The sequence below is a fragment of the Halichoerus grypus genome, chromosome 8 (genome assembly GCF_964656455.1).
Source record: "Halichoerus grypus chromosome 8, mHalGry1.hap1.1, whole genome shotgun sequence".
Taxonomy (NCBI): domain Eukaryota; kingdom Metazoa; phylum Chordata; class Mammalia; order Carnivora; family Phocidae; genus Halichoerus; species Halichoerus grypus.
Genome location: NC_135719.1, coordinates 116,871,874 through 116,890,062, shown reverse-complemented (window position 1 = coordinate 116,890,062; position 18,189 = coordinate 116,871,874). Strand labels below are relative to the sequence as shown.

General features: G+C 48.4%; 1 protein-coding gene across 1 annotated transcript in view; it reads left to right on the top strand.

The window, feature by feature from the left end:
• The window catches only part of SPTB (spectrin beta, erythrocytic), a 107,933-nt gene that overhangs the window by 49,700 nt on the left and 40,044 nt on the right, over positions 1-18,189 (top strand). The window contains exon 2 of the mRNA XM_078053818.1: positions 6,008-6,206. Within this exon, the coding sequence (XP_077909944.1) occupies positions 6,059-6,206 (148 nt within the window). The 5' untranslated portion in view covers positions 6,008-6,058. The remainder of the gene's footprint in view (positions 1-6,007; positions 6,207-18,189) is intronic.

Sequence of the window (18,189 nt, the reverse complement as noted above, 5' to 3'; positions counted from 1 at the left end):
AAGAATGTCATTGGTTGTGATATCCTTCATACTGCATCATATCAGGAGACACCCAGTATCTATTGTTAGTGATACTAAGATTCGTCAGTGAATTCAAGCGTTGGGAACTTGATTCTGTTGTGTAGTTCTCCATTTACCTATCTAATTATTTTATTTCTTGATGATATTTTCCTGAATGAGTTATTTCATTAGAAATATCTCAACAGTTATTTCAAATCAATTATTTCAACTTATTCTTAACCACCTCCCAACACTGAGACTTTACTACCTCCCTGACAATTTTCATCAGAGAAGAGAGAGGTCACTGTGGGTGTTCTAGAAAAGTCTTCATGGAAGAGGAGAAATTGGGCATTCAACTTTTAATTCAACTAGCATAGAATATTACTTATTCTGGGCGGGAGGCCAGTAGCTATCCTGAAAGGAAGTGAATTGGGAAAGATAAGAGGTAGGACTGGGTTGTAATAGATTTCCGTAAATGTAGATATTGAGCCCAAGAATCCCAATAGAGGATAGTTGTTGAAAACAATGTATATTAAGAGTATCATCTCTCCTGTCTCCTTTAATCATTCCCAGTGGACATTTGCCTCTGTGTAGGACGTGAGGTGCTGATAGATGCTATTAAGATAGAGGACTGAGGTGGCAATCCCTCTCTATATCAACACTGAGCTGCACCTGTTTCCCAACCAAATCCCTAGAAGAACTACTGGGGTCATGATCCCACCATGCCCCCACTCCCATTCCACAGCTGCAGCTTAACTGGAGCCAGTTCTTAGTAGGAGATTTTTCCATGATGAGAGTGGACAAGTTGGGACATGTGGACCTCAGGTCCCTGCCTGGTGACAGAAATTGGAGCAGAAGGCTCTGGGGAAGCAGTGGGCTAGAATGGCCAGGGTATTGCAAATGCATGGGGATTCTTGATGGTGGCAACCATGGATAGGAATCTTGACACTTGAAGAACCTCTGACTATTCTCTGCTGCTCATGGCCTGGCAGCTAGGGCCATTCAGGATGGGAACTGCAGAGTGTGCAAAAGCAGAGTGTGCTCTGGGGAGGGGAAACAGCTTGATCCAGGTGCTGCTGCTGATGTCCATCTGCTGGAACGGTCACCCACAGGTGGCATGCTTACCTCACTGGGCCTCAGTGTCACCTCCTGGTCCTAAAACTCCCCTGTTCTGTCCTGGGAGCCATGTGCTCAGGTTTAGCCATATTGAGACGGAGCTGTAATTTCTAGGTGGCGATATCTGGTAGACAGATGGAGGTGCCAGACTAGAGCTTGCGGGGGGGGGGGGGTTGGGGGGGCAGGAGGTTAGGGTTTGAGATAGAGTTAGTGTACTCTGTGCTGGGCGTCTCATTGGTTCTCCTGCTATTTTAGTATATATTTGTTCTGTAAGGTATCTGTGAATATGCAGTGAGATTACTACCCGACGGAATAGGAGGATGTTCTGTTTTAGTAAATGCACTGGCAGAAAAGTTACCAGGGAAACTTCAGGATTTAATCTCCTGACCAGGGTTGCCATAATACCAAAATACGTTAAAAACAGGTTTAGGGTAGCATAAAGGGGCAGGACAAAATAGAAAGCAGAGGAAGAGTCCAACCTTACAGCTAGAGAGAAAACTAAAGGTAGGAAGGGTCTAAATTCTCTGCTGAAGGAAGAGCGCATCGAAGCCTTTGCAGCAGCCTGTGACCTGTGACCCTGCGAAGGAAGAGCAGCATTGCCCTGTATCCCCCCCCCCCACCTCCCCCTCCTGAAGTAGAGCTTCGGGCTCTGTTGCTTCTCTGGTGCTATGCCACCCAGGGAAGAGGAGGCGGGGTGGGGAAGAAAAGAGCAGCGCATCCCTCGCATCCCCCATCTGCTCCTCGGTGCGCACAGGAGGGCTGAAGCGAGTGCTAGCTGGGCTCCTGAGGGCGGGAGAGAAGCCGCCGCCGCCCCAGGGATTAGGGGGGCATAGCGCATGAGGTTGAGATTCTGAGACCTCACACCTGATCTCAGAAGTGGATGAGGTCCTGGGCTCACCATGAAGGGTGGAGCTATGGGTTTCGGCCGTGAAATTGTGAAATCCATTTACCAAGCAGGCGCTCCTTCTATGAGTGAATGCCCTGTACGATCAGATGAGCTTTTCTGTCCTGAGCTGTGGGCCAGTCTTCTAGGAACTCATCCTGATCAAAATGTAACCTGGCACTGGGGGGTGGCCGAAGCTCAGCAGGTGAGGGTAAGCCTGGGGCCTGTGCATTTGGAGACAGGCCTGTCCCGTTGCGATAGGCAGGTAGGTGGACAGGGAAGGTGGCCTTTCCTGGGCACAGAGTCACACAGGCCAGAGAGGAGCCACCTACACTTTGACAGGGGTCTCATGGGTTGGGAAAAGGACTTCTTAGGAGCTTGAGGGTTCATTGGGGGCAGTGAAAGGACAAGGAACTACTTCTTATGCCCTTTGTCCTGGGTTTGCTGGCAGGGGACTGAGGTGCAGGTTGAGGTCAAATGTTAGCCAGGTACTTGCTGCCGTCCACACTTACGGAAGGCCACTCTAGATGCATAGATGACTTATATCCTTCAAATGTGACCGATTACCTGAGTTCCAGCTTCCCCTCAGGTATCAACTTAAGTATTTCCATGACTCCCCATTTGGTTAGGTGTCTCCCCCACAAGCCCCCACCATATGCTGCTCTTTTCAGTCATGTTGGTTTCTTTATTGCCAGCCTTCAAAGGGATATTATGACAGTAATGAAAATTGACATGGGTGACCCTGGGAAAGCTCTGGGTCAAATTTGGTTGTAGGCATCATCTGGGGTTTTATTTTTGCTCTTGTTTTGTTTTCCTGGAATAACCATCCGTAGCTTTCCTGTTTTCAGATTTTCTCTTCTTCTGTCTCTCACACCTGATTCTCCGATTCCCCCCTTGCTGACCCACTGAACACACCACCACCACCCCCTCCCTTGGCTCTGATGGAATGCAGTCTTGGCAGGCCACTGGGGGCAGGAGAAAGAGGGCTTTCCTTTAGTTTCTGAATCTTCTTTCTTTGGTGGTTGTCTTCAGGGACCTGACATCCTAAAAACAAAACAAAACAAAACCCCCCAAAACCCTAGACTTGTGTATTTAGACATACACATGTGTTTTATCACTTCCCAGCCAAGCCACTGCCCGGCCGCTGCCCTCTCTAAGCCACAGCGGCAGGGGGCATGGTGTTTTTGTTTTTTGTTTTTAAAGATTTTATTTATTTGACAGCGAGATAGCGAGACAGGGAATACAAGCAGGGGGAGTGGGAGAGGGAGAAGCAGGCTTCCCATGGAGCAGGGAGCCCGATGCGGGGCTCGATCCCAGAACCCTGGGATCATGACCTGAGCCGAAGGCAGACGCTTAATGACTGAGCCACCCAGGCGCCCCAGGCATGGTGTTTTTAAGCAGGATGAATTGCTGTCTAGTAGCTGTTCTTCTGCACCCGGGGCCATCAATCTCGTCTTGAATGCTGGCCGGCTGGTGTGCCTGCTCAGGCTCATCTTTCTGGGGCAGACTTATTTATGGAGCCCTGGCAAAGGTAATCTCACCCCCACCCTCCCACCGGCCCGTGGCCTGGGCCTCTCTCAGCCGCTCTTAAAAATAGCCCAGGACAAGGAGAGCCAGGGTCCGGTTACCTCCTGCAAGCAGGATCTGATCTTACTTCACTTCCTGCGTCTGGCAGCCTGGCCCTTCTCGGGGGGCTACTGGACAGGCTTGAGGCCCAGCAGGAGGTGGTCAGGCTGTCAGTCTGTCTCCTGCCCAGAGCTGGGAGCCAGCAGTAGCTCCCCTTCAGGGAAGCTGGGGGGAGCATGGGGAGGAGGGTGTCCTTCCCAGCTCTTTGCCCAACCAGTTGAGTGAGAAATCTCAGCCCTGGAAGTCGTGTGTCCATTTGTAGAAGACGACAGGCTGTCTAAGGGATGAGGGCCTGTTCTTGGGCACAGGCCTGGCATTCTGGGGTGATGACTGGCTTCCCCACCCTACGCCTCCCCTTCGCTGAGAAGCAAACACCTTTGCCAGGTCCTGGAAGCTGCAGAATGCCCTCTGTCCCCATGTGCTGTGTTCTCCCTCCTAAATCTAATCTGCTTCCCTAAAATCTGCCTAGTAGAGGGGGATAAATGGGCTATGGCTTGGCCTTTAGCCCTAGCTATAGCAAGAATTCCCTAGATGACCTTGGGGAGGCCTCATCCAATGTGAGGCCTTGGTTTTCTTCCTTGTGCAATTAAGGTGGATAATTCTGGCTCCTGTCTTACCTCAAAGGGATGTGGTGGGATTGATTAATCAGCCTGGGGAAAAAGGAGTCTGAAGTGATTCTGTGTCTGAAAAATAAGGGCGACAGCACTGCATTTACACTTGGATTGGTGAGCTTGTATCATTTCTTCAAACTTATGCCTGTTTGGGTGTGTGAGTGTGTGTGTTAGATGTGTGTGTCTGTGTGGGATGTCAGTGCACGTGTGTGTGTGCACACATTCATGGAGGGAGTGGTTTACCTCACAGCTCACTGGTTGTCCACACTTGTCATTTTTCTGCCTCATGGCCTCCCCACCTCCACCCCCTTTTGTTCTGTTGGATCCAAGACTCTGGGCTCCCTGTTGACTCTTATAGACTTGATCTCCCGAATCCCTTTAGCTTCTTGGGGAGATGCCTAAAAGGAAGGTATTGGTGAGGAAATTAAGGCTGAAGGAAAGCTAGTCATTTTCCCAAGACATTCAAGACTTAGCCCTGCATCTCTAGCTCCTGTCCCCCTTTTCTCCCTGAACTTGCCCTCACCCTCTAGTAACATTGTCAGGTTCCGAAATTTTGCCATGTTCTTTCTCACCTTCAGAACTCTCTACCTGCTCTTTATCCCCTCACAGAATGCCTCTAGGCTCCCTTTAGGAACCCGCTTACATTTCCCTCCCCTGACATCCCGCCCCGGCCATGAGTCCGCCACCATTCCTCGTTCTTTCCCAGCGGTGGCACACCATACCTTACTGGAGCTGCTTATTTAATTGGGTGTCTTGCTGCCAGAGTGTAAACTCTATGAGGACAGGGCCCTTCCTGTCTTACTCCTAACTGCCTAGCACAGTGCCTGCCCTCTGGCTGGGCTTCGGTACATATTTGAAGTAATCACGAATGAATGAGCAAATATAAATGACAGGCGAGTGAGAACACAGTGCTCACGTGCATTGCACGGATGACCACACGTGGCTCCACCATCCATGAGATCCCCTCACCGCCACCCCCACATCACACTGATGAGCCTGACGGGACAGCAGGTCATCTGGGCTCCTTGGGCTGATTGGGGATTCAACAGAAGACCTTGTCCACGTACCTGGCTGCATTTCAGAGAAGACAAAACCAAGAGCTCAGCTTTGTAAATATGTGCTGCTGGGGAAGCCCTGGAAGGGATGTTGGGCAGCCCCCAAGAGGAGCCCACTTTCCCCAGCACAGCTGCCAGGGCTGGTGGCATCCGTGGCGTCTCACGTTCGTCTCTCTCCCCACTGATTCACGTTTGAGTGGGACTCCGCCAACTTCAAGCTTCTCACCTCTCCTTCCTGCCCCCACCTCTCGTCCAGGTTTGGTCCTGGCCCCAGTCCAAAGGGCGGAGCTGCTCTTCTGCCCACGCCCCCCCAACCCCCACGCCATCGCCCACCCTGCCCAGTCCCCTGGCTCCCAGAAGAGCCGCCCCTCTCCCCGATCCCTCCGGAGCTCCCGCAGCTTGTGGTGGCTGTAGGTTTGGAGGAAGCGGGCTTGCTGCGACTGACGTCTCCACCTGCTGGCCGTCCCGACCCCTTCTGCATGCAGCTCTCCATCCTTGCTGCCACTGTTGCCCTTCCTGGGGCTGCTGCTGCGGCTGCCGCTGCAATATTTTCTAACCCAGGGACCCCGGGGGAGGGGGGGAGCATGGCCCAACAGCTGGCATGGTGTGCCGCTCCTGCAAGGACCTACCCCTGTTGGGTGCTCCGAATAAGTTTCCCCTGAGAAAAAGTCCAAGGGAGGGGAGTTAACCCTCTGACTGTGTTGCTGTCCCCCCAGGGACCCTTCCATGAAGACTGAGGCAGGCGAAACTGCTGAGAGCCTGCTGACATGACATCGGCCACGGAGTTTGAAAACGTGGGCAACCAGCCACCGTACAGCCGGATCAATGCCCGCTGGGCTGCCCCGGACGATGAGCTGGATAATGACAACAGCTCAGCCAGGCTGTTTGAGAGGTCCCGGATCAAGGCCTTGGCAGGTACCATTGGGGGCTGTGGGGGCTAGAGGAGCTGGTCTCACAGTCCCAAGCTTCAGTCCCCTCCCTGCCGGTGGTCAGTCTTCCGTGTGCACTGGCGAGAGCCCTGGCAGGGACATGATGGAGACACGGTTGTGTGGCTTCAAGAGACCTGGCCCTGTTGGGAGGGAGCACAGGCTCAGGGAGCCTCTGCTCCCGAGCATCCCTCACCTCGTCCCAGGTGGGAGGCGGTGCCAGCGAGGCCCTGCCCTCTGTCTCTGTCCTGAATGACCTGTGGCCAAAGAGCGAAGAGAAAGTCTGGGTGAAGGAGTGTCTGAGGGGCTGGCCGGCCATGTAGAGGTGCATGGGGCTTCATGATGCACCTCAATCCCCTAGGCAGAGATAGAGAAATTATCATCATCCTCGCTGTAGTCCCAAAAGAAAAGACTGATTTGATAGGAAATTGAGAACAGATAACATCCTCCCCACAGTGGCTCAGGAAGCTGGATTTTCTGGACTAAACCTCTTATCCTTAAACTGGAATTAGATTTTTACTTAGCAGGTTCATAATCGATTTCTGTGTGTGTGTGTGTGTGAGAGAGAGAGAGAGAGAGCGCGCGCGCACTTAAATATCCAGCAGAAATGGTTTCTCCTCCACCCTGCTGGCTCAGATCTGATTCTTGGGATTTTTTTTTCCTACCAACCCCTGGGACCATTGCCTCCCTGGATCCTGGCCAAGGGTAGCTATGCTCTGGCACGAAGTCCTTGGCCAATAAGGGAAGTTTGAGTTCTGTGGGGTATTGTGTGTGTAGAAGGGCTGGGGGTAGATTCCATCACCTGCTCCACCAGTCATGAACCCAAATCAGATTTGTTTCCCCATCATCAGTTGTCCCCATCTTCACTTTGTAAGAAGGACCCAGCCTCTCCCACAGGCACTTTCTAGAGCGATTCTCCCAGTGCCCCATCACTCAGTGGCCCTATCCGAAGTTCCTGGTAGTACTCTTCTACCTTCTGTCCCTCCACTGTGCTCCCAGATGCCTCAGTCTCCAGCTGACCTTGAGTCATGAGCAGGGCCCTCGGCCCCTCTGGGACCACAATGGCCTTTCATCTTAGGAGTGTCTGGGTTTCCCATTCTGTAAAAGAAATGGGGTGTCTCATTCCCTTGTCATGATGGAGAATCCATTCAGGGCTCAGCCATCAGCTTTTGTGTCCTTGTTCTTTGTAGGAAACTCCCTTTCTTCTTCCTTCATCCCCTCCTCCCCATTCCCTACCCTTAAAAAGTCCTTCCTTGGTTTTCCTTGAGGACAGATAACAGCACCAATCCCTTGCTTTGCTTATATAATCTTAACCTCTTTAAATAAGCAAACTAGGAACACTTGTCTTTGCCAGTCTGGTTTTACCGTCTTTAGATCTCAGAGCCAACTGAGCCTGACTGCAGTGACCCTGGTGATAGAGGGGGAGAGGGATTCCATAAGTCTTGTCAAAGGACAGTACAAGGAATGGGACTGTCTTTTGTGCAGGGATCCTTTGATATGTTTCACAGATACCCTGTTTTTTAAGAAACCAAGGTAAATTCCATTTTAACAGTGATTTATTATACTCCTACTATGTGTAAAGCTAAAACCCCTGACCAGACATGAAAATGGAGAAGAAACCACAGAGATGAATTCAACATAGTATCTGTCTCTAAGGAGTTTATGATCTATTAGGGAAAATGAACAATGTTCATAATTAATTAGCACAAGTAGAATTAGAGAAGAACCATAGGAAAGTCACATAATTAAATGGCAACGAGAGAGCAAAGGAGGAGGCACAAGGAGAATCAGGGACTCATGTGTGGAGAATGCTCTCGGAAGTGAAGGGTGACATGCAGGCGGGACACGTCATCCGGTTGGACAGTGTGAATTGGCAGCAAGGTCTGATGAGCAGGTTGGGAAACTGGTGAAAGTAAGTTGATCAGGTTGATGGGGAAAGAGCTTCCACCCGCCTTGCCTGTGTCTCACCAAGAGGTTGCTGCTCATCTACAGAGAATCTGTATGCCCCACCCCCCAGGTGGGGGACCACGGAGTATAGAACTACATGCCTGGACCTTAATGATCTAGACCCATCTGACCAACAGGTAACCATGGCAGTTTGGGAATTTGGGGTCCATTCAGGATTTTGAAAAACAAACAACCCTAAGCAGTCTACTGACTTTCCTGAGAATCCACTCTGAGTGACCTGTGGGAGAAGCCAAAGCTTTGGAAGGGTCCAAAGTAGAGAGGTCAGATGAACCCGTTCTGGTGGGTAGGCAGAGCAGAGAAAGGGGCTGTCAGGCTCCACCAGTTTTCTTGACCTTTTTCTCTTCGGTGTTATCTTCGGGGGTGCCTTGGCAGCCTAGGCAGGGGTCAGTGTTTCCACAGAGGCTGAGGAATCGGAAGTGCCTCTGGTTCCTCTCATTTCAGCCACTCCCTCACGCCTAAGAGCATTCTGGCAAGGAAGGCGTTCAGTCCTGTGTTTCTTGCAAGATGGCGGTCATCTGCTTTGTAGGTGTATATGGCAAGGTTGGAGAGATTGGTCTGGCCTTTTCTTTCTGAAATTGAAGGTCTTGAGATGAGAAAAATGTCACAAGACCCAGGTTCCACCTCAAATGCTACTGCCATGAAGGTTGAATCAATTTCCTGTTTCATAAAATGTGGATGGTAGTACTTTCCCAAGGGTGTTGTGAAGGTCAAGTAAGATAAAGTTTATGGAAGTTCTTTATTAGTAATAAAATACTAGGTGAATGTTAGTATTTACAGGAAATCTTAGTAATATCTTTCTGTCCTTTCTCTTAACTTGAGACATTCAGGATCATTAGCTCAGTCATTGTCCCAGTTATCTTGGCCTGTTTCTTCCTTCTTAACCCCACCCTCTTTTGTCTTAGAAGGCCTGGATTGGAAGAAGGAGCCAGGGACCAGGAAAAATTCTGCTAATGCTTGTGCTTGGAGCTCTTGGCTCAGTCCCCAGAGACCCAGTACACAAAGGGATGAGGCCCCACGCTTTGTAGATCTTTCTCTTTTAAGGCTGCCCAGCCATGTCTCTGCCATCAGCCAGGTGACCCAGAAGGCCCAAGAAACCAAAGGATGATGAGGCTTATTAGATGTTCTTCCTCATGTGTCAGCTTCTCTGGTCCTTCTCCACTTAGTGACCTGTGGTTAGAAGACTTGCAGTTGGTTAACTGGACTCCATTTTTTTCTGCCTCTTAAGTCAACTTCCTCTCAGTTCCAAAGGAAATACTCCCTATTCTGCCTTTCAGACCATGCCTAGCTCTTGCTCCCTGGACTGAAATAAACAAGCCATCTGGTTATTCCGTGTGGAAACTGCCACAGTGATATACAAATACCTGACCTCTGTCCAAATGAATCACTGGATTTGACACTGTGGATCACCCTGACTGAAATGAAGGGGTAGGTGGGCAAGAAAATGCTGCAGAAGGGGATGTACGGGGATGGATTTGACCTTAGCAGTGCCCAGGGGAGGGGTGGTGGGTCCAGCAGGAATATTTGCCCAGTAGGTCCCTGGGCAGATGTTAGCTCTCAGCATCAGCGTCTTAAAGCTGACAGCACCTCATGAGGTTAAGTGCTGGGTAGCCCTGAGGCTTCTGCCTGAACAGGGATTGTTCTCTGCTTTGATGACTGCCTCTAGCACCTTCCTACTTTTTTGAAAGATTAGAGGAAGGGGAGCAGTTGAAAAGCTCAAGTTCTGCAACCGCCCCCCCCCCCAAGAGGTTCCAGCCTTCACATCTCAGTAGAAAGGCTTCCACTGTTTCCTAGAGCCACCCTCATTTCTACTCACTCCCCATTTCCTGTCCTTCCCCCTTTTTGTCCTGGGAGCCATTCGGTAAACATTTGTGGCTGTCTGGATGAGGGATGAGGCACAGCAGACCGCAGGGAGTTTACCAGCCAGAAAAGCCCGTCCTCTGTGCTCTCCCCTCATCCCAGAGGCGGCCTCTACCTGCCTGCCTGTCCCTTCACACCTGGCTGGGTACCCCACTGATTCGGGTGAGGACACTGCCTCAGGGTGGATGTGGCCCACGTGGGAGAGGAGGAATGCAACAGAAAGGTTCCCCCCAAAAGAGAAACCTTGTGCATCAGCCTCCCCCCTCCTTGCCCACACACTCAGATTGGCATCTGGGCATCCCAAGTGCCACCCACTGCAGGATTTCCAGCTCCTCAGAGCACAGAGGCGTCTGGAAGGTTGCAGTACAGAGAGCAGTCCAGGGCCTCTTGTGATGATCTGTGAGAAGGAGAGAGCCCAACATGCCCTTCGTCCTCGTCTGTGGCCTATTGAACACAGTCATCCTTTTCAAACAAGGGCACAAATCGGTGTAGCCCACTCTGGTTTTGCCTTTATATCGGAATCCAAGTGATGTTTCAAACTAGAGATGCTTTTCCTTTCTGCATTCTGTCCTTGTAGCCTCCTTATTAGATAGGAGGTGAAGTCGCGTGGTGAGGTTGGTTGAGGACAATTCAGAGAACACAACAGGGCAGCAGGTGCACAGCGGGCTGTGTCCCTTGCTCTGAAGCACAGAGTTGCTGCCACTTTGAACCTTGAACGTCTTCCAGACCCACTTTGCCCAGGCCCCAAGGTTAAGTTTTGTGCCTGGCAGATAGTCCATCAGAGCCTTAGGACAATGGCCCTCAGACCCCGCTGCTCCCTGCCCACCCATGTTGGCTCTAGAAACTCCACAGAAAGAGGGTGGTATGGGCTCCTTCCTGACTTTGGTAGCCAAAGGTAATGCATGACCTTTCCCTGGGCCTCCTTCCCCACCTGCACTAGGATCACAATGATCCCAGGTGCCCCAGAGGTGCCCCAGTTGCCTGAGAAGGGCTTTGTGTCCAGAGGGTGAATGATGCCTTTCAGAGAGCAGGATTTCACCACAGTGTGTGTGTGCGGAGGGGGGTGGAGCACAGGCACAGGGATTCAGCAGCTTCTTGGCAGCCTATTAAGTTGACAAGTTCACATACAGCTGCTGGAGACCAAGGCATCAGGTGTTAATGGTCTGAATGTCTCTCTTAAGCTACCTGTGAGAACAAAGATGGTGTCATTAATGAGGGGTTTTTAAAATGTTTTCTTCTCAGATTTCAAAACATGAGTTGGAGTTCTATGGAGAGACTATATTTTGGGAAAATATACTATTCATAGAAATATGTATAATCATCAGCAATCATTTTAGTATACTGTCAGAAGAAAAAATAATTGGCTCAGCAGCTTTTTCTGGGAGGTCAGCCATTGTGAGTTTCCCCTCCTTTCCTGAGACGCCACTGCTCAGATAAACCTGCTGGTGACTGGTGCAGACAAATCCACGAGAGGCCAGCGTCGTCCCCCCGCCCTCTGCCACCCCCTTGCTGTGCGGTCCGGGGCAGTCTCCCCAGCCCAGGACATAACACCTTCTCCCACTGGCCTCCCTCCCCTCTCCAGAAAAGCTGTTCTTCCTCTGAGAATGCTTTGCAGAACCAAGGCTGTCCCCATTTCTGGGTGACTGCTATCTATCATTGTGAAGATTGTTTTCAAATATTAATACGCCGAGGTTAATAATAAGACTCTTCCCTCCCCATGCCGTGCAGTCTGAGTGAGCCACGGTAATAGCCTCCTCCATCTTTGGGACATTCCTGTGGGCTGTCTGCTTCGTTCCCAAGGGCAGGCCGTGGCCCCAGACCTTGACGGTGCTGACGGTTCCCAGGGCAGCTGGTATCCGCTTCCCTCTCCTCCACCTGGGCTCCCCTTGCATGCTGCCGGGCTGAAGAGGCGCCAGGAGTGGTGTTTGTTTCCAAACATCTGTAGCGGTTGCTCATTTTCCCTTTTTATTGTGTCACTGAGAGAGAATGACAGGGAAGCTGGTAGCAGCTGAGTCTCTGGGAGCATTTTGTCTCTAAACCCTTTGGCCTTCAGACTCTGGAAACCGGATCAACAGGGGATCTCATTTTACAGTCCAGTGAGAAGGAAGTAGATCAAATAATCACACGTGTGTCTCTGTACATGTAGACATATGTTCATGATGACGAATTAGGATGAATTCCATAAAGATTTACTGAGAACTACAAGTTTCTAACATAACCTACGGCCTATAACTCACCCAAGGAGGAGTGGGGCTTGTTGGAGTGAGCGCATGGGGAAGGAGGGGTGGAGATGGGAGGGGCAGGCAGGAGCCGCATCACAGGGGCCTCACAGGCCATGGGTATCTTCAGGGTCCCGGCAGGAAGCAGCCGGCAACTCAGAAAGGTGGCTGAGGAGTTTACTGAGGAGACTATTTGCAAAGGAGTGGCTTGGTCAAAGGACCAAAGGGTGGGAGCCTGCAGCAGGGAGAGCTGGAGGCTCTCAGGATGAAGGACGGAGCCACTCCTACAGCCATCAAAGGGCTCCTGCAGGGAAGTGGCATGCTTACATTTGGGTTGTTAAATATCACTGACTTCAGTGGGGGGAGCAGGTCATGGGGAGGCTGGGCAAAAGTCTGGGAAGATGGCAGCATGAGCCAGCTTGGGGGCCATAGACAGGGAGAAGTGGCCCATCCTCACATTGTCATCCTTCTGCTCTTGCAGCCATCATGGGCTTTCCCGAGTTAGGTGACCTTGGCCAAGTCAGTTTTCTGCTCCTCACCTGGAAAACAAGGGGCTTGAGCCAGATGATGCACAAAGACTTTCCAGCTCTGGCCGCCCGGGAAGAAACCACCTGTTAGAGTCGCGCTCACCATATGCCTCTACCCTGAACCCTGGAGCTTCGGTTCCTGGCTTAGGGAAAGGGAATAATCAATCCTTTTTAGCAAATCAGTAGATTCCCCAGAAATTCTCTTGGTTCGCTAAAGGCTAGGCTGAAACCGAGTCCTGGACCATCTCGACTTCTGTGGCCTCATGTTCTCAGGGAGTGTCATCTCTCCTTGCAGCCACCACCTGCATGCATGACAGTGCTTGGTGCTCTCACAGCTGCTGAGTGGTCTCAGCGCTCTTTATCCAGATGATCTCACTGACCCCTACCCACTCTGAAGTAAGCAGGGGAGAACTATCACCATGCCCCTTCATAGATGCGGGAGGCTGCCCAGCAGGAAGCGCCAGGACAGAATCCCAGGGACTTAAAATCATCCCAGTGCCATTAGGGCAACCGCACGTGGGCTTTCTTGAATACCCTTCAGACCTGCGTTATCTCCTCCTTTGCATCCCACCCAGGACACCCCTTCCCATTTTCCTTCCCTTTCTCCTTCCGTCTTACAGCCTCTGAATGCTAGCATCTGTGGACCAGCCGACCCTTGCTCCGCCCTTGTCCCGCTCAGCTCTGGCCATTTCGTTTCCACAGGTCACGTGTCAGTTGGGGCCGTGGCACCTCAAGCAGAGACTTCTGCAGCTGTCTCCCAGCTGGCGCCCTGGCCTCTCCTCACCCAGTCCCATTTCCACAGGGCACTTAGAAGCATTGTCCTCCAACAAATTTTTAGTGAGGTGTTGCTTCACTTAAGAACCTCCAGGGGCGCCTGGGTGGCTCAGTCGTTAAGTGTCTGCCTTCAGATCCCAGGGTCCTGGGATCAAGCCCCGCATCGGGCTCCCTGTTCGGCGGTGGTGGGGGGCCTGCTTCTCCCTCTCCCTCTGCCTGCAGCTCCCCCTGCTTGTGCGCTTGCTCGCTCTCTCTTTCTGTCAAATAAATAAATAAAATCTTAAAAAAAAAAAAAGACCTCCGGGCTTTTCTTTACCTGGAGTATAGGGTTCAAATTCCTTTGACTGTCCTTCAGATTCTTTGCTCTGGGTCTCACCCTCACCCCCTGTACGTGCACACACACACACACACACACACACACACATTTGCCCGTGTCTACCTTGAGGCCTTTGAACAAGACCCCCCTTTCCTTCCCTGCCATTCTAAAACCATGATCATCTTCGAACCTCACATCCAAATTAACCTTCTTCAGAAACATTTTTTAAAAATCTAAACTGGATATAATAACTTGCTTTCTTTTCCTACTATATGTAAAGACCCTATTTTATTTTAAAAACAATAGGATGAATACTTCTATATCTTTAAACATTTTTATTTCCCAAAAATATATATTTAGTATAGAAAAGATTAGAAAAATAGATAAAAAAGGGAAAACTAGGGACATTGTTAATGACCCATACAGATATTTTAATGCCTATAAATACATGACCATGTGTAAAGTGTGTAAATATTTAAACATTATCTATAATATTATAATCTTAGAATTCTTCTCACTGAGCAGTATACTGTGAATCTTTTTTTTTTTTAAGATTTTATTTATTTATTTGACAGAGAGAGACACAGCGAGAGAGGGAACACAAGCAGGGGGAGTGGGAGAGGAAGAAACAGGCTTCCTGCTGAGCAGGGAGCCCGATGTGGGGACGAAGGCAGATGCTTAACAACTGAGCCACCCAGGCGCCCCGTGAATATCTTTTCATGTCTGTAAACATGCAGAGTATAATTTTCATGGCCATATAGTCTTCCTTTGTATTACTGTACACAAGTCTAGTTAACCAGCATCTTAGTGTCCAACTCTGCTCACTTTTAAAGTCAGTCTTATGTGCTGTATTCTTGCCTTTGCACATATGTAATAAGCATCCTAGAGTTCTCTCTCAGAATCAACCCTAGCTAGATTTTAGGTCTTGTAGGTGGGGGAATGCTGTTCTAGCCTTTCACAATACTAGTGTTATGGAAGTTGGTTGGCTGAAAGAAAAGTTCCTCTCCAAACAAACTATAGGGTAGAATTTGTACTACCAACATCGTTTATGATGTGTCCCTGAGGATCTGCCCCTCCGCTCGGCTTTATAGGATTGCCGTCTGTATCTTCGAGGTTTGTCACACGTTCATGGGAGTTCAAGTATGACTCACTCAGGTTCCCAAAGCTCTTGGCTTCCTGGCATGAGAAGGAGAGAGATCTGAAGCTGTAAACCTACAAAGGGCTCAACGTTAAATGATTGGCCTAAGGCCCAGGCTAGTGGTCCATGGGCCTTGCATGGTGCCTCCTCGCCTTCTTGTCTTTCTGACCACCCAGCCTTACCCATACCTTAGGCCTGGGTGCTGGTAAAAATGCAGGCTTCCTCAAAAAAACAAAAACAAGAAACCTCTGTAACTTTTCATCAGTCATTTATTTCTCAGGGTTTATGAGCTTTATATCCTATTTTTCTCCATGACATCTGTTGTTTCTTATTATGAAAGAAATACATGTTCATTGCAGCAATTTTAGAAACTATAGATAAGCAAAAAGAAAAGTCACCCACAGTCTTACCGCTCAGCTGTAACAACATCCAGCTGAAGCTTTCATTTTTAAATGGATATTAAAAATTATAAAACCGGGGTCATATTATGCATATAATTTTATAATCTGAACTTTCCCTTAAAATGTATTCTAATATCCTTTCTTGCCACTGAAAGGTCTTCTACAACCTTATTAATATCTTTATAAGTACCAAAATGATCATATAATCCTGTTTTGAATACTTAGGTTGCTATTCTCTATTCTTGAGAGTTTTTTTTTTTTTTTAATTTTATTGTGTTATGATAGTGACCATACAATACATCATTGGTTTTTGGTGTGGTGATCCACGATCCATTGTTTTCATATAACACCCAGTGCTCCATGCAGTACGTGCCCTCCTTAATACCCATCACCGGGCTAACCCATCCCCCCTCCCCTCTAAAACCCTGTTTGTCTCTCAGAGTCCATAGTGAGAGCAGATTTTTTTTTTCTTTTTTTTTTTTTTAAGATTTTATTTATTTATTTGAGAGAGAGAATGAGAGACAGCACAAGAGGGAAGAGGGTCAGAGGGAGAAGCAGACTCCCTGCTGAGCAGGGAGCCCGATGTGGGACTCGATCCCGGGACTCCAGGATCATGACCTGAGCCGAAGGCAGTCGCTTAACCAACTGAGCCACCCAGGCGCCCGTGAGAGCAGATTTTTAACAGACAAAAGAGGGAGAGAGATGAAGCACTCAAGGAATTTTATAGGAAGCTATGGCAAGAATGACTAGATGGGCCTGGACCTGGGTGATTAAGGTAGATAAGATATTTCAACCTTACCATTTGACTTAAGAACACCCAATGTGTAATAAAGCTTCTATTTTAAAACAGCCCCACCTGGGACTTCCGATAACAAACTTGCCAGATGCCCGTGATGTCAGGAAGTGAAGCAGGTACCACAGTAGGTGGGGCCAGTGACAGGTGTGCTGTGGCCAAGGGAGGAGGGAAGTTGAAGGAAGAGCCGAGAGGAAGCCTAGAGAAGGTATCACACAGGAGAGGGAAAGAGCCTCGACCCCAGGAGGAGAGCCCTGTGCTTTAAAACAACCGTTGGGGATATTCAGAGGGCCAGACCTCGGAGAGTAGCTCTGTGGTGGTCAGGGAGGCAGAGGGAAACTCTCCCTCCTGGGCTCTGTTCTCAGGAGGTGGAGGGGGTGTTCCTCACCTCGTAAACCTTCTCCCTCTCTCCCTTCTCCCTCTCTTGTGGCTCAGCTGGTTAACCATGCTTGTGATTTTTGTCTGGTGAAAAGTTCTGAGGCAAGACACAAGGCAACTGGGCTATCTTGGAGAGAGGAGGAGAAAAAACAGTTTAATATTTTCTTTAGAAAAGGAAAAATGGGGGGGCACCTGAGTGGCTCAGTCGTTAAGCGTCTGCCTTTGGCTCAGGTCATGATCCCAGAGTCCTGGGATCGAGCCTCACATCGAGCTCCCTGCTCCGCGGGAAGCCTGCTTCTCCCTCTCCCACTCCCCCTGCTTGTGTTCCCTCTCTCACTGTGTCTCTCTGTCAAATAAATAAACAAAATAGTGAAAAAAGAAAAGGAAAAATGTATTTCTCTATTGAATAAATAATATGTACATCCAGTGGGTGACGCTCAAAAGATGCATAAAATAGTTTTATTCCCACCTTGGTCCCCCCAGATACCCAATTCTTTTCCCATAACCAGTGTTATCAGTTTCTCATGTAACTTTCCAGGAATATTTGATGCATATATTACCAAATGGTCTATATTATTTCTCCCAGCTTTTTTTTTTTTTTACTATACATTGTTCTATAATGTGCTTTCCCCCCACCCAAGATATATTGAAGATTGTTTTATTGCTATTAATACATAAACAACCTCATTTTTTTTAATAGCAATTAAGTATTCCAGTGTATGGACATACAGTTTTAATTTAACCAGTCTCCTATTGGTGAACATTTTCATTGCTTCCAGTCTTTGTCTCTTTTTAAAAATGCAATGAATAAACTTATATATCGATTATTTCCCAATGTATGAGTTTATCTGTAGGACATATTCCTAGAAGTGGAATTACTGAATATATAATTCTGACCATTCTTGGCAAAATTGTTTCTTATACCTTCTCTAGCAACATATGAATGTTTTCATTCCCCACACCCTTAACCAAACACTGTATTTTATCAGACTTTCCATCTGTGCCCACCCGATAAGTGAAACGGTGTCTTGATGTACTGTCATTGTACTTTTTGGCTTTTAATATGAAAAATTTCAAACATACAAAAAAATACAGATAAAAGTATAATGAATCATCACCTCGACTTAACAACTGTTCACTTTTTGCCATATTTGCTTGTCCATTTAGGGGGTTTGAAGTATTTTTAAAGTAAATTGAAGATTGTCACAACATTTTACCCCTAATACTTTAATATGTACCTCTGAAAAACAAGAACATTTCCCACCTAACCATAATACCACTATTACACCAAGCTTTACCCCTAGCTTAAAGCTATGTGCTGGCAAAAATGCAGACTGAATAAAATTAACATCAACTCTAATATAACCTAATACCCACTTAATATTCAAATTTTCCCAGTTGTCTCAAAAATGTCTTTTATGATTAATGTGCTCAGACTAATTAAGGACCATTTATTAAAATTTTTGTATATGTTTATACTTTTAATTTGTACTTCTATGAATAGCTTGGACAATTTTCTACACATTTAAGAGATTTTACAGTTTTTTTGTTAACTTTTTGTTCACATACATATGTCCATTTTGCTATTGGATTGTGGGTCC